We start from the raw sequence: 16,015 nt of genomic DNA on the forward strand, positions 1-16,015 counted from the left end.
CACGACAGGTCTCTACACGACAGGTCTCTACACGACAGGTCTCTACACGACAGGTCTCTACACGACAGGTCTCTACACGACAGGTCTCTACACGACAGGTCTCTACACGACAGGTCTCTACACGACAGGTCTCTACACGACAGGTCTCTACACGACAGGTCTCTACACGACAGGTCTCTACACGACAGGTCTCTACACGACAGGTCTCTACACGACAGGTCTCTACACGACAGGTCTCTACACGACAGGTCTCTACACGACAGGTCTCTACACGACAGGTCTCTACACGACAGGTCTCTACACGACAGGTCTCTACACGACAGGTCTCTACACGACAGGTCTCTACACGACAGGTCTCTACACGACAGGTCTCTACACGACAGGTCTCTACACGACAGGTCTCTACACGACAGGTCTCTACACGACAGGTCTCTACACGACAGGTCTCTACACGACAGGTCTCTACACGACAGGTCTCTACACGACAGGTCTCTACACGACAGGTCTCTACACGACAGGTCTCTACACGACAGGTCTCTACACGACAGGTCTCTACACGACAGGTCTCTACACGACAGGTCTCTACACGACAGGTCTCTACACGACAGGTCTCTACACGACAGGTCTCTACACGACAGGTCTCTACACGACAGGTCTCTACACGACAGGTCTCTACACGACAGGTCTCTACACGACAGGTCTCTACACGACAGGTCTCTACACGACAGGTCTCTACACGACAGGTCTCTACACGACAGGTCTCTACACGACAGGTCTCTACACGACAGGTCTCTACACGACAGGTCTCTACACGACAGGTCTCTACACGACAGGTCTCTACACGACAGGTCTCTACACGACAGGTCTCTACACGACAGGTCTCTACACGACAGGTCTCTACACGACAGGTCTCTACACGACAGGTCTCTACACGACAGGTCTCTACACGACAGGTCTCTACACGACAGGTCTCTACACGACAGGTCTCTACACGACAGGTCTCTACACGACAGGTCTCTACACGACAGGTCTCTACACGACAGGTCTCTACACGACAGGTCTCTACACGACAGGTCTCTACACGACAGGTCTCTACACGACAGGTCTCTACACGACAGGTCTCTACACGACAGGTCTCTACACGACAGGTCTCTACACGACAGGTCTCTACACGACAGGTCTCTACACGACAGGTCTCTACACGACAGGTCTCTACACGACAGGTCTCTACACGACAGGTCTCTACACGACAGGTCTCTACACGACAGGTCTCTACACGACAGGTCTCTACACGACAGGTCTCTACACGACAGGTCTCTACACGACAGGTCTCTACACGACAGGTCTCTACACGACAGGTCTCTACACGACAGGTCTCTACACGACAGGTCTCTACACGACAGGTCTCTACACGACAGGTCTCTACACGACAGGTCTCTACACGACAGGTCTCTACACGACAGGTCTCTACACGACAGGTCTCTACACGACAGGTCTCTACACGACAGGTCTCTACACGACAGGTCTCTACACGACAGGTCTCTACACGACAGGTCTCTACACGACAGGTCTCTACACGACAGGTCTCTACACGACAGGTCTCTACACGACAGGTCTCTACACGACAGGTCTCTACACGACAGGTCTCTACACGACAGGTCTCTACACGACAGGTCTCTACACGACAGGTCTCTACACGACAGGTCTCTACACGACAGGTCTCTACACGACAGGTCTCTACACGACAGGTCTCTACACGACAGGTCTCTACACGACAGGTCTCTACACGACAGGTCTCTACACGACAGGTCTCTACACGACAGGTCTCTACACGACAGGTCTCTACACGACAGGTCTCTACACGACAGGTCTCTACACGACAGGTCTCTACACGACAGGTCTCTACACGACAGGTCTCTACACGACAGGTCTCTACACGACAGGTCTCTACACGACAGGTCTCTACACGACAGGTCTCTACACGACAGGTCTCTACACGACAGGTCTCTACACGACAGGTCTCTACACGACAGGTCTCTACACGACAGGTCTCTACACGACAGGTCTCTACACGACAGGTCTCTACACGACAGGTCTCTACACGACAGGTCTCTACACGACAGGTCTCTACACGACAGGTCTCTACACGACAGGTCTCTACACGACAGGTCTCTACACGACAGGTCTCTACACGACAGGTCTCTACACGACAGGTCTCTACACGACAGGTCTCTACACGACAGGTCTCTACACGACAGGTCTCTACACGACAGGTCTCTACACGACAGGTCTCTACACGACAGGTCTCTACACGACAGGTCTCTACACGACAGGTCTCTACACGACAGGTCTCTACACGACAGGTCTCTACACGACAGGTCTCTACACGACAGGTCTCTACACGACAGGTCTCTACACGACAGGTCTCTACACGACAGGTCTCTACACGACAGGTCTCTACACGACAGGTCTCTACACGACAGGTCTCTACACGACAGGTCTCTACACGACAGGTCTCTACACGACAGGTCTCTACACGACAGGTCTCTACACGACAGGTCTCTACACGACAGGTCTCTACACGACAGGTCTCTACACGACAGGTCTCTACACGACAGGTCTCTACACGACAGGTCTCTACACGACAGGTCTCTACACGACAGGTCTCTACACGACAGGTCTCTACACGACAGGTCTCTACACGACAGGTCTCTACACGACAGGTCTCTACACGACAGGTCTCTACACGACAGGTCTCTACACGACAGGTCTCTACACGACAGGTCTCTACACGACAGGTCTCTACACGACAGGTCTCTACATGAACATGGAACAATTTGCATCTCATCAGTTGTAGAATTTGGAAAACTTATTATGTTCGAGTATAATGACTTTTCTGGAGACTAGAATTCTACTCAGTAGGAATCAGCATGGGTTTTGAAAAAGACTATCGTGTGAAACCCAGCTCGTGCTATTCGTCCATGAGACTTAGAGGGCCATAGACACAGGTTCCCAGGTAGATGCCGTGTTTCTTGACTTCCGCAAGGCTTTGATACAGTTCCCCACAGTCATTTAATGAACAAAGTAAGAGCATATGGACTATCAGACCAATTGTGTGATTGGATTGAAGAGTTCCTAGATTTGTGTGATTGGATTGAAGAGTTCCTAGATAATGGAAAGCAGCATCTCATTATCAATGGAGAGAAGTCTTCCGAAGTAAGAGTGATTTAAGGTGTGGCACAGGGGAGTGTCGTAGGACCGTTGCTATTTACAATATATATAAATGACCTTGTGGATAACATCAGAAGTTCACTGAGGCTTTTTGGGTAGTATATCGAGAGGCTGAAACAATGGAAAATTGTACTGAAATGCAGGAGGGTCTGCAACGAATTGACGCATGGTGCAGGGAATGGCAATTGAATCTCAATGTAGACAAGTGTAATGTGGTGTGAATACACAGAAAGGAAGATCCCTTATCATTTAGCTACAGTATAGCAGGTCAGCAACTGGAAGCAGTTAATTCCATAAATTATCTAGGAGTAGGCATTAGGAGTGATTTAAAATAGAATGACCATATAAAATTAATTGTCGGTAAAGCACATGCCAGTCTGAGATTCATTGGAAGAATCCTAAGGAAATGCAGTCCAAAAACAAAGGGGTTAGGTTACAGTACACTTGTTCACCCACTGCTTGAATACTGCTCACCGGTGTGGGATCCGTACCAGATAGGGTTGATAGAAGAGATAGAGAAGATTCAATGGAGAGCAGCGCGCTTCGTTACAGGATCATTTAGTAATTGCGAAAGCGTTACGGAGATGATAGATAAACTCCAGTGGGAGACTCTGCAAGAGAGATGCTCAGTAGCTCGGCACGGGCTTTTGTTGAAGTTTCGAGAACATACCTTCACCGAGAAGTCAAGCAGTATATTGCTCCCTCCTACTTATATCTTGTGAAGAGACCATGAGGATAAAATCAGAGAGATTTGAGCCCACACAGAGGCATACCGACAATCTTTCTTTCCACGAACAATACGAGACTGGAATAGAAGGGAGAACCGATAGAGGTACTCAAAATACCCTCCGCCACACACCATCAGGTGGCTTGTGGAGTATGGATGTAGATGTCAATAGAAAAAAAAAAAAAAAAAAACAAAAACCCAAAATAGTGTGCTATATAATGGAACTGAACTGTGCAATAAACAATCTCAAGAGATCAAAGACAAAATTGAAATACATGCCTTCAAGAATACCCTAAAAATTATTTGTTCGAAAAGTGTTTTTATACCATAAAGGATTATCTAAAATGATGTGTAAATTTTGTTGTCAATTACACTAATGATTAATAACTGCAGTTAAGAGGCATGCAGTTAAGAGGCAGTTTACGACATGTTCAATAGAATAGTGAAATGCAATGTCCAAATGGATAACTCAGTAAGACAAGAAATTTATGTATCTATTTATGTGTGTAACTGTGTACATTTATGTATCTCTATGCCTGTACTTTATTTATTTGTGTGTTGACAACATCCATACAATTTACAATGTCTACAGATGGATAAACAAATAAATGTTTTCATGGCCATAGCACCAACTGAATAGTCATGTCATTTAGACTCTTCCATAAACTAAACAGGCTAAGAAGTTCTAATGAAGCCATTTCTGACCAATTTATTGATACATATTATTTTTCATGGTGTTTTAATAAGCTGAAAGACAATAGTTGACTAAATTTTCTTTTTGATCAATTACAGCCCATCAATCACTGTCCAAGTTATATGTGGAGAATTTCTTTGTTCTATTTATTTGTTAATTTGAAAATGTGCCCAGTCATTTAGCAGGTAAGGTAGAGTAGTGTAGAATCAATTTCAAAGAGTACAAGTTATTTAATTTGCTAAAATAAAAATTAAACAACACTGACAAAGGTGTTAGAAAACATACAACAAAATAAAAGGTACCAAACATTCTAGATCCCAAAACCTTTGGTTCTAAAATGAAAGAAAATTGAAAGAGGAAATATGATTATTTATGAACTATGTAAGTAGGGAGACGGACAGCAGAGCAGATTAAAAAGCATGAATAATTTAATTCCAACAAGAAAACTTTAATAAGATGCAAGAAGCAGTCAGCAAGTCATTAAAAGGGAAGTACAGACTTGAAATAGAAGCATCAATGAAACAATAATGAGTAGTTGTGGGTAGCATTGGTGAAACAAATATGGGCAGTGACAAAGAAGAAAGGAAGAAGCAGCAGACAATTGAGAGGAAGTCATAGGAAAGAAAAGATATGAAACAAATTGTCTGTGGCCATCCATTCTGAGCAAAAACTTTATGTCTAAATTAATTTTTGTCATTAGTGGCAGTAGACTAATGTGGTAAATAAGATGGACTCTTTGCCATAAGGACACTTGATCTACCAACATCCTGTTGTTAAATGTTTTGTAAAACATAACAGCAAGTATTTGTGTATCTGTTTCACCAATGATATAATCTAGATCCACCACCCCTAACTCAATTAGCGCTTTTGAATCCTCGAGCTAAACACTAACTCTCCATCATGTTTTTGTTAATGCCAGTTTCCTCCTCTCTGATTTTCATTCGACAAAATTCCTTTCTTCCTTTCCAAACTTACATACTACATTGTTGTTCTCACTAACTGCCTCTATCCCTACTCTTATTTACCTCATCTGATGCTTGTGTAGAATTACTCTTTCCTTCTAATTACCTTTTCTCTTTGTTATTTCTTTTATTTTTGTTTCTGTCTTCGTGTCTTTCTCAAATTATCACCTAATACTCTTTCATTTGCAATAATATAAATATTTTATTTCTTTCATATTTACTGAATTTTCGAGTAGCTCTCATCTTTCAGCTGAAAAATATCACAACATAAGAGAATTCTGGATTTTGAATGTTGTCTGTCTATCGTTAGACCTATTCATTTCTTGTACATTGTCTGCTAGTCTAGGGTTTCAAGAAACTTCAATATCTACACCCTTTGTTTTCTTGATGCCCATCTAACATGATGAAATAACTCTAAAAATATTGAGAAAAGTACTGATAGCTAGGGACTTACATTTTTTTGTTACCCCATTCATGCTACAATTGTTTTCATTTTGGACTGGTAAGTGGATTCTCCTCTTCTGTTATCAATATTGCTAACAATCTTTATAGATCACCAAAAAATAATTTTTGAAAATATAATGTAATTGGATAGATAAAAAAAATCTACTCACCAAGTGGTGGCAGGAGAAAACATACAAAGAGTGTTGAATTTGCAAGCTTTCAAAGCCAATGGCTCTTCTTCTAGCAGAAGGTTTGAAGGGGAAGGAAGAGAGGTGAAGGAAAAGGACTGGTGAGGTTTAGGAAATGGGGAGAGTTTGAAAAAGTCGCCCAGAGCCCCAGGTCAAGAGAGACTTACCAGATGGTATGAGGAAAAAACGACTGATTGTTGGGGACTGCAAAAACTTAAAGGTGGAAGGAACGGTAACACACAACACAGAGATTACTGACAAAATTTTGTACATGAGCTAATAAGAGTGGAAAGCTAAGTGCATTGTACGTATTAGAGATGGGAGAAGAGGAGAAGGAGAAGGAGGAGGAGGAGGAGGAGGAAGAGGAGTGGGGTGGGAGGTAAATACACAGGTCAGAAAATAAAAGATATAGAAAACTAAAAGGGTGTGAAGAAAGGAATAATTACTGTGAAGATATGCTGAGACCAAAGAAATTAGTGTAAATTAAGGACAGGTGGGTGTTGAGAACTGACGACATGTTGTAATGCCCATTCCCACCAGCGGAGTTCTGAGAAACTGGTGTCTGTGGAAAAAATCTAGACGGTACGTGTGGTGAAACAGGCACTGAGGTCATTGCTGTCATTCATTACTGTCATACTGCAGAGTATGCTCTCCAAGAAGATATTGTGTGTTACCGGTATACCCCTCTGCCTAAGCCCATTTGTCCCAACTGATAACTTGGTGGCAGTCGTGCCGATGTGAAAGGGCAAACAGTGTTTGCATAACAGCTGATACACGAGATGTCATTTCACAGGTGGTGCTTCCTTAGATAGTATATGTTTTACGAGTTACAGGGCTGGTATAGATGGTGGTAGAATGGTGCATAGGGCAAGTCTTACAGTGGGGACAGTCACAGAGGTAGGGGTAGGGGCAGAAGGAGCATAGGGTCTAACAAGGTTACTGCAGAGATTGGGAGGGCGACAAAAAGCTATGCTAGGTGTCAGCCAGAATGGGTGTCTTTTCAGGGCACTATTTTAGGAAGTCATAGCACCGCCGAAGTAGATGATTAATACAGTCAGTACCAGGATTACACTGACTGACAAGAGGTTTACTCCTAAGTTGAAGCTTCTCGGAACTTCACAGTTGGGAACTGGCATTACAACACGTTCTCGGTTCTCGCCAGCCTGCTGGACTTTATTTTCATTAATTTATTTGGTCTCTGTATTTCTTCTTGGTAACTATTCCTTTCTCCACTCCCTTTTAGTTTCCTACATCTTTTATTTTCTCACCTGTCTATTTTTCCGCACTCCCTCACCTCAGATGTCCACCACATATAATGCACTTAGCTTTGCACTCTTATCAAGTCTTGCACGGTGTTTTGCCAGTAAGCTCTCTATGCCCCAATGGGTAGGAGGATCCTCGAATAATGTGCCTAAATAATTTGATAGTCGTGTCCGGTACTATATGTGGTGGCAGAACGCCTCACGAGTCATTTGTCAGGCGGAACTACACGTCGAGAGTACTTTCAGGTGTGGCTTGCAAAATGTAATACAGCATCGTGCCCTTTAGCCAGTTGATTGCGTTTGTTCTGGTGGTGGGTAAGTAAACAGTATCTGAGTGTCAGAGTTCATCCAGCATGACAAGACTCTGGCTGTTGTCACAACAGGAATGCCAGCATATGTTGTATAAGGTCGCAGCAGCTGTCCCTCAAGGCACACGTCACGCAGTGCATGTACGAATTGATACGACTGCGCAGTGCAAGCACAAAGGGGCATCTGTAAGATGGATGAAATGGAGGCACTGGTATGTGGATAATTTGCTGTTCACCACCACGTACCACAAGGAACGAGCATACGTGGCCAGGTATGGGGTGTGGACAGCCTGGTCCAGTGGATTGTCGGGTGTTGTTGTTCGGCTTTGCTGTGGGGTTGTCACGCTCGATAGACGCAGTAACAGTCTCTTGTGCTTGGTGCCCTCGGCACCATTAGGTACGCGGTCATAAGCTCTCACATTGTAAAATCTCATCTGGTGCAACCCTTCTCTTCTTATCCCATCCGGTAAGTCTCTGCTGACCCAGGGTATTGGGCAGCTTTTCTGAACTCGCTCCATTTCCCAAGCCTCACCAGTCCTTTCCCTTCACCTCTCTTCCTTCCTCCACAACACTTCTGCCAGAAGTTCAAAAATTTCAATACTTTTATATGTGTCTTCTTTTGCCACTGCTTGGCGAGTAGATGAAGAATGTTTATAATTATTCCTGCTTAGAGAACTATGGAAACAAGAGAATTAATCATTATAATTATAAGACTATATACCTTTGGATCAACACGTGGGACTGATGGCAACATATGTTTTGTCTCAGACTCAACTTCTCCTGTATCTGGAAGATTACAATAATCTGGCTCGTTGCGTACTTTCATTGGGAGAGGCGGCGGAACCATGTCCTCCTCACTCGCTGTGGAGTCTGTAGTACCTTCAGTGACAAATTTGTGCATTAAATACCACTTACAACATTTAGAAAGAAAGAACAATGATTACAGAATACAACATTATTAAACATGATAATTCAATAATAGAACATTTTTGCAAAATATAAAACCCAGCACATCAAGGACAGGTCTAGTTTTCATATACATAGCAGAGTAACCTATAAAAGGAGAGCTAACAATAATATTAAAAACTTTGATAAATCACAATGTTCATTATCATTGTTTCACTACCAACTGTAAGCAAAAACTGAAAAAGAGGATGAAAGTTGTTAAGTGTTTGTTAATTCATTTAGTCCTTCATTCAGTCACAGAAATATGGTTTTCAGTAGAGTCTTCATAAAACTGTCACCAACGCCATGTACTGTGAAGGAAAGAATTAAGACTAGAATGCCCAGTCTTTTATTGCCCTCTATAACATCTAGAGGGGCCATTTTGACCCATACTATGTAACAGCTATGTTCTGAATCAATATTTCAAAATTGTGAATAAAATGCAACAGAATACAAATAACATCAATTATTATTATCATTATTATTATTATTATTATTATTATTATTATTTCACTGAAACCCACAAAACTCAGACAAGAGTAAATGAGGTGGCTTACTTACTTTTAAATGCTTAGAAAAAATGAATCATTTAGGAATAAAAGAGACTATTTGACAAAAGGCAGAAGCGCTGCATTGTTGTTAGGCACACAAATAAAAGATATGGAGCTTCGCTAGCATTTGGAATGCACTGCATTTTTCCAGCTCTAGAAAGAACATGCATATGACTGGCAGTCAACTGAGCATAATGTAAGGAGACAGGTGTATGGATGTAGAGAGAGAGAGAGTGTGTGTGTGTGTGTGTGTGTGTGTGTGTGTGTGTGTGTGTGTGTGTTTACGTGCATATATTTCCTACAGATAGAAAAAAAAAGTGCATTCCGGAAGCTAGCCAAGCTCCGTACCTTTTGTTTGTGTGCCTATCGACAACGCAGTGCTTCTAACTTTCACTGAGTCATCTCCTTTATTCCTAAATAATTTGTAATTTTCAACCAGAACTTTCTGAAATACTGAATTCTTCATGCTTAGAGCAATTTTAACTAGTTCCTACTTCTACAGAATTGACAAATTTGCTTTGAGTTTTCTTTGTGCACTTCCCCAAGCCACTTCTTACAAACAATTCCCTTGGAATTAGTTCTATAACATTTGATTTAAGAACTTGACATTTATGACTTTTCTGCACTGTTTTGTCTTCATTTTCATTTCTATCCTTTTATAAAATCGTGGTCCAAATATGTGAGCGACTCTTCACATATTCAGTGCATAGTTCCTTTGCAAGTGGTTGAATAAAATATCTTTTTCTGATCTCCTTTCCAGTAACAGCCCTGAACACAAGATATCCATTTAATCCTACTAGGTCAAGAATATTGTAGGAGGGTACTGCAAATATTCTTGAGTAGGTTTTGACTGAATATTTCCTGGCCCCAAACTTTGTCACATTGTAATAACTTACATTCTTTGTGGAGTGTTTTCTAATTTAAATTTGTAGTAACAGTAGGATGAAGGAAATGCATCGCTAGCACATTTTTTTCTTCCTTTCCTTGAAAGACTGTCAAGGAAATATCATGATGTTTGATGATTTTTGTTGAATAGAGAGGGGCCTTCAAAGACTTCAGAGCATGTGATATTTCTCCTATTGCTCTTTTTACTATTACTATGTTGGAAGTTGATTTTTCTTTCAGTTTCTTGGAAACTTTGAGGGAAGTGAAGAAATTATCTATATTAACGTTTCTGATTTGGACAGAAATGGTTCCATAAGCCACATCACTACACAGTCTCAAACCCTTTCACTACAGGATCATACAATATCCTTACCAAGATAAGGGAAACCATTGAGAATATACTAGCCATCAACTCCTAGAACTAACCAGTGCTTTTGTCCATACCTGTCAGGCTTCAAAGCCATGAACTGTGTGAACAGGCACCTAGTTCTACTTAGGAAAAGTTGCTTGTCTATCATTATGTCAGATTCAGGATGGAACAATGACTTATTCTGAAAAGGATAGTTGCTACTCACCATATAGTGGAAGAGATTCTCTTAGGTTTTGAGTGGCTGTAAGAAGTGGTGAAGGCTGTCAGTCTTGCTTGCAAGATGAAAGCAGAGCTCAGCATAGTCGACAGGACCGATTGCGGATCTCTGGTAGGGAGCCGAGTGGAGGGTCTGAATAAAAGGCTCAAACAGTTCTGCAACTGTGTAGGTTGCAGATTCCTCGAATTGCATCATAGGGTGGCTAGATTTCAGGTTCTGGTCAATAGGTCAGGAGTCCACTACACGCAGGAGGCTGCTACACGAGTAGAACGGGCTGTGTGGCACGGACTGGTTGGTTTTTTAGTTTAGAGGGTCTCGAGAAAACACAAAAAGGGCTTCAAACTCAAAGGATGAACGTAGATCCAGGAACTATTGGTATGACAGTTGTAAAATGCCATGGCTGTGTTGGGAAAGCACTAGAGCTCCAAGCACTAATTGAAAGCACTTATTCTCAAACACAATAGGCTAAACACAGTTGGCAGTGGCGTGTTTGATGCTGTTGAAGTAGTTCACGTTGTAGCGAAATTGAAACAGATAGTTCCTATGAGTTTGTATGGGTCATTCTTGGTAAACAGAATAAAATAATAACTGTATCCCTTTAACGACTTCCCAACTCAGATGATGCAATTGCTGAAAGATTCAAAGAAAACTTGGGTCTAATTTCAAACATGTACCTGACACACACAATTATAGTTGATGTCGACTTCAATTTACCCTCAATATATCGGTGAAAACACATGTTTAAATCCGGAGGATCACATAAAATATTGTCCGAAACTGTGTAAATGCATTCTACAAAAATTATTTAAAGCAGTTAGTTCACGAGCCCTCTCGAAGAGTAAACAGTTGTCAAAACACAATTGGCCTCTTAGCAACAAAATAATCCTGAGCTAATTACAAGCATCAAAATGGATACAGGAATTAGTGACCACAGTGTTGTCACAGCAAGAATGAAAACTCTAACTTCAAAATCTTGCAAAAATAAATAAAAAATTACCTATGCACAAAAGCACGTAAGTATACACTTGACGCCTTCCTGAGAGACAATCTCCACTCCTTCCAAATTAAAACTATAAGTGTAGACCACATGTTGCTTGTATTCAAATAAATAGTAGGAACAGCAATAGAGAGACATACATCAAATAAATTAACAAATGATGGAACTGATCCCCCTTGGCACACAGAATGGGTTGGAACACTACTGCAGAAACAATGATAAAAGCAAGCCAAATTTGAATGAATTCAAATCTCCAAGATTGGCAATCTTTTACAGAAGCTCAAAATTTAGCACCAACTTCAATGTGAAGTGCTTATGATAGTTTCCACACTGAAACTTCATCTGAAAACATGGCAGCAAATACAAGTAGTGTAAAATATGCTAGCGGCAAGACACAGTCGTGCCTTCTCTGCATGATCAATGGAAATACTATTGATAACAGTGTTGCCAAAGCAGAGTTACTGAACACAGCTTTCCAAAATTTCTTCCTCCTAAAAGACAAAGTAAATATTCCAGAACTCAAATCAACAACAGCTACCAACATGAGTAACTTAGAAGTAGATATCCTCGGAGCAACTTAAATCACGTAATAAAAGCAAGTCTTTCAGTCCAAATTGCATCCCAGTTAGGTTACTTTCAGAGTTCATTGCTGTTAATGTCAATATGCAGCAGGATTTTAGAACATATATTGCATTTGAACGTTATGAATTACCTTGAACACAATGGTCTATTAACAAACAATCAACACGCAATTAGAAAGCATAATTCATGTGAATTACAACTAACTCTTTACTCACACGAAGTGTTGAGTGCTATTGACAAGGGATTTCAAACTGAATCCCTATTTCTAATTTCCAGAACACTTTTGACACTGTACCACAAAAGTGGCTTGCAGTCAAATTGCATACTTATGGAATATCGTCTCAGTTATGAGACTGGATTCATGATACCCTGCTAGAGAGGTCACAGTTTATAGTATATGACAAATAGTCATTGAGTAGAACAGAAGTGATTTCTGGCATTCTACAAGATAGTTTTATAGACCCTCTTGTGTTCCCTATGTATATACACGATTTACAAGAGAATCTGACCAGCCATCTTAGGTTGCTTGCAGATGAAGCTGTTGTTTATCACTAGTTAAGTCATCAGAAGATCAAAACATATGGCAAAATGATTTCGAAAAGGTATCTGTACGGTGTGATAATTGGTAATTGAACATAAATAATGAAAAGAGTGAAGTCATCCACATGAGTACTAAGGGGAATATATATCAAGGCTGTAAATTCAATTAAATACTTAGGTATTCGACCTGAGTCGAAACAAGGCCCCGGGAGTAGACAACATTCCATTAGAACTACTGACGGCCTTGGGAGAGCCAGTCCTGACAAAACTCTACCATCTGGTGAGCAAGATGTATGAGACAGGCGAAATACCCTCAGACTTCAAGAAGAATATAATAATTCCAATCCCAAAGAAAGCAGGTGTTGACAGATGTGAAAATTACCGAACTATCAGTTTAATAAATCACAGCTGCAAAATACTAACACAAATTCTTTACAGACGAATGGAAAAAGTAGTAGAAGCCAACCTTGGGGAAGATCAGTTTGGATTCCGCAGAAATATTGGAACACGTGAGGCAATACTGACCTTACGACTTATCTTAGAAGAAAGATTAAGGAAAGGCAAACCTACGTTTCTAGCATTTGTAGACTTAGAGAAAGCTTTTGACAATGTTGACAGGAATTCTCTCTTTCAAATTCTAAAGGTGGCAGGGGTAAAATACAGGGAGCGAAAGGCTATTTACAATTTGCACAGAAAGCAGATGGCAGTTATAAGAGTCGAGGGACATGAAAGGGAAGCAGCGGTTGGGAAGGGAGTGAGACAGGGTTGTAGCCTCTCCCCGATGTTATTCAATCTGTATATTGAGCAAGCAGTAAAGGAAACAAAAGAAGAATTCGGAGTAGGTATTAAAATCCAGGGAGAAGAAATAAAAATTTTGAGGTTCGCTGATGATGATGTAATTCTGTCAGAGACAGCAAAGGACTTGGAAGAGCAGTTGAATGGAATGGATAGTGTCTTGAAAGGAGGATATAAGATGAACATCAACAAAAGCAAAACGAGGATAATGGAATGTAGTCGAATTAAGTCGGGTGATGCTGAGGGAATTAGATTAGGAAATGAGACACTTAAAGTAGTATAGGAGTTTTGCTATTTGGGGAGCAAAATAACTGATGATGGTCGAAGTAGAGAGGATATAAAATGTAGACAGGCAATGGTAGGAAAAGTGTTTCTGAAGAAGAGAAATTTGTTAACATCGAGTGTTGATTTAAGTGTCGGGAAGTCTTTTCTGAAAGTATTTGTATGGAGTGTAGCCATGTATGGAAGTGAAACATGGACGATAAATAGTTTGGACAAGAAGAGAATAGAAGCTTTCAAAATGTGGTGCTACAGAAGAATGCTGAAGATTAGATGGGTAGATCACATAACTAATGAGGAGGTATTGAATAGGATTGGGGAGAAGAGGAGTTTGTGGCACAACTTGACAAGAAGAAGGGACCGGTTGGTAGGACATGTTCTGAGGCATCAAGGGATCACAAATTTAGCATTGGAGGGCAGTGTAGAGGGTAAAAATAATAGAGGGAGACCAAGAGATGAATACACTAAGCAGATTCAGAAGGACGTAGGTTGCAGTAAGTACTGGGAGATGAAGAGGCTTGCACAGGACAGAGTAGCATGGAGAGCTGCATCAAACCAGTCTCAGGACTGAAGACCACAACAACATTACAATTATGAACAACTTAAATTGGAAAGAACACACAGAAAATGTTGTGAGGAAGGTGAACCAAAGACTGTGCTATTGGCAGAACACTTAGAAGATGCAACAGATCTACTAAAGAGACTGCCTACACTACACTTGTCCGTCCTCTTTTGGAGTAGGGAGAGAGTGTAACTGACTTGATATTGTAATTTGTAGAGTACCCATGAAGATGTAGATGTAGATGCTGAGTCGCAGATAGGCACAACAAAAAGACTGTTAAAAAAGTAACAGCCAAAAATCCCTTCACACACACACACACACACACACACACACACACACACACACACACACAACAACAACAACAGCCTTTGGCTGCAGTCTGGCCTCAGCAGCCAGAGACTGCGGTACACTCTCTCTCTCTCTCTCTCTCTCTCTCTCTCTCTCTGTGTGTGTGTGTGTGTGTGTGTGTGTGTGTGTGTGTGTGTGTGTGTGTGTGTGTGTGTGTGTGTGTGTGTGTGTGTGAATTCTGATGAAGGCCTTTTTGCCTGAAGGCTTACTTGTTTCACAATCTCATTGTTTTGCCTGTTCATTTTCGACTCAGCATCTCCGCTATATGATAAGTAGCAATTAATTTATTATATCAGATCCAGATTTGTAACATAGAGTGAAGTTTTTATGAATTTGTTCCAATCAGCAGAAACCTTCGCAAAACATACAGAGCATATAGGTTTCTTGTCAAGCCTCAGGAATCTATTTCTGCTCATGGTTTACATATAATATGGTATGCCCCAAGAGTGTGGCCATATATGTGGAGGTCTCTAACTCTGCACTCACTCATACCTTGAGCATAAATTACTGCAATAAATAGTTCTACCTCTTCCATGGACATTGGCCAGCTGTCCTTCCTGGTAATCTGTGTGCCGCTGTTAAAGTACATTTCAAAATATTATATGTTTGATTATATAGTTGTCTATGAATAAGTGCCATGCACTTGATATTCCATTGTTGTTTGTTCACATCACAATAATATGAACAACAGTTAATTATTGCATCAAAAGGAAAATAGCTGAAGACTGGGAGTACATGGAATAAATGTAATGCACACCAATGAACAAAAACATCTTAAAGAGGCTAATATGACCACTCTGGGCATTAAAGGTGAAACCTGCAAAAGGGGCGAGCCAGGCAGACATTACAATACATACATAAAAACAGTTAGTAGTCAGATACGGCAGAAAAAGACAAAAAAGGAGAAGAATAGGGCAATGATGTGCTGTTCTTTTCACAGTATTAAAAAGAATTTCCAATATTCTTCTTTGAAATCTTTTCATCTTCTTTCTGATCTCTGCAAGAAGGGATTATGATTTCAAAAGTTCCAGCTCAGGTAATTATATTTTGTGCAGTTAAATGGATGTAACATGAGATGCAAATTCAGTATTTTATATAATAGTTTTGCTACCATTCATTTATTCTTTT

At 41.1% G+C, this 16,015-nt stretch overlaps 1 protein-coding gene across 1 annotated transcript in view; it reads right to left on the reverse strand.

Annotated features, from left to right (window-relative positions):
• The window catches only part of LOC124787750 (dedicator of cytokinesis protein 1), a 413,210-nt gene that overhangs the window by 12,307 nt on the left and 384,888 nt on the right, over window positions 1–16,015 (reverse strand). Inside the window, exon 33 of the mRNA XM_047254617.1 lies at window positions 8,538–8,695. Within this exon, the coding sequence (XP_047110573.1) occupies window positions 8,538–8,695 (158 nt within the window). The remainder of the gene's footprint in view (window positions 1–8,537; window positions 8,696–16,015) is intronic.

The sequence above is a fragment of the Schistocerca piceifrons genome, chromosome 3, assembly GCF_021461385.2.
Source record: "Schistocerca piceifrons isolate TAMUIC-IGC-003096 chromosome 3, iqSchPice1.1, whole genome shotgun sequence".
Classification (NCBI taxonomy): domain Eukaryota; kingdom Metazoa; phylum Arthropoda; class Insecta; order Orthoptera; family Acrididae; genus Schistocerca; species Schistocerca piceifrons.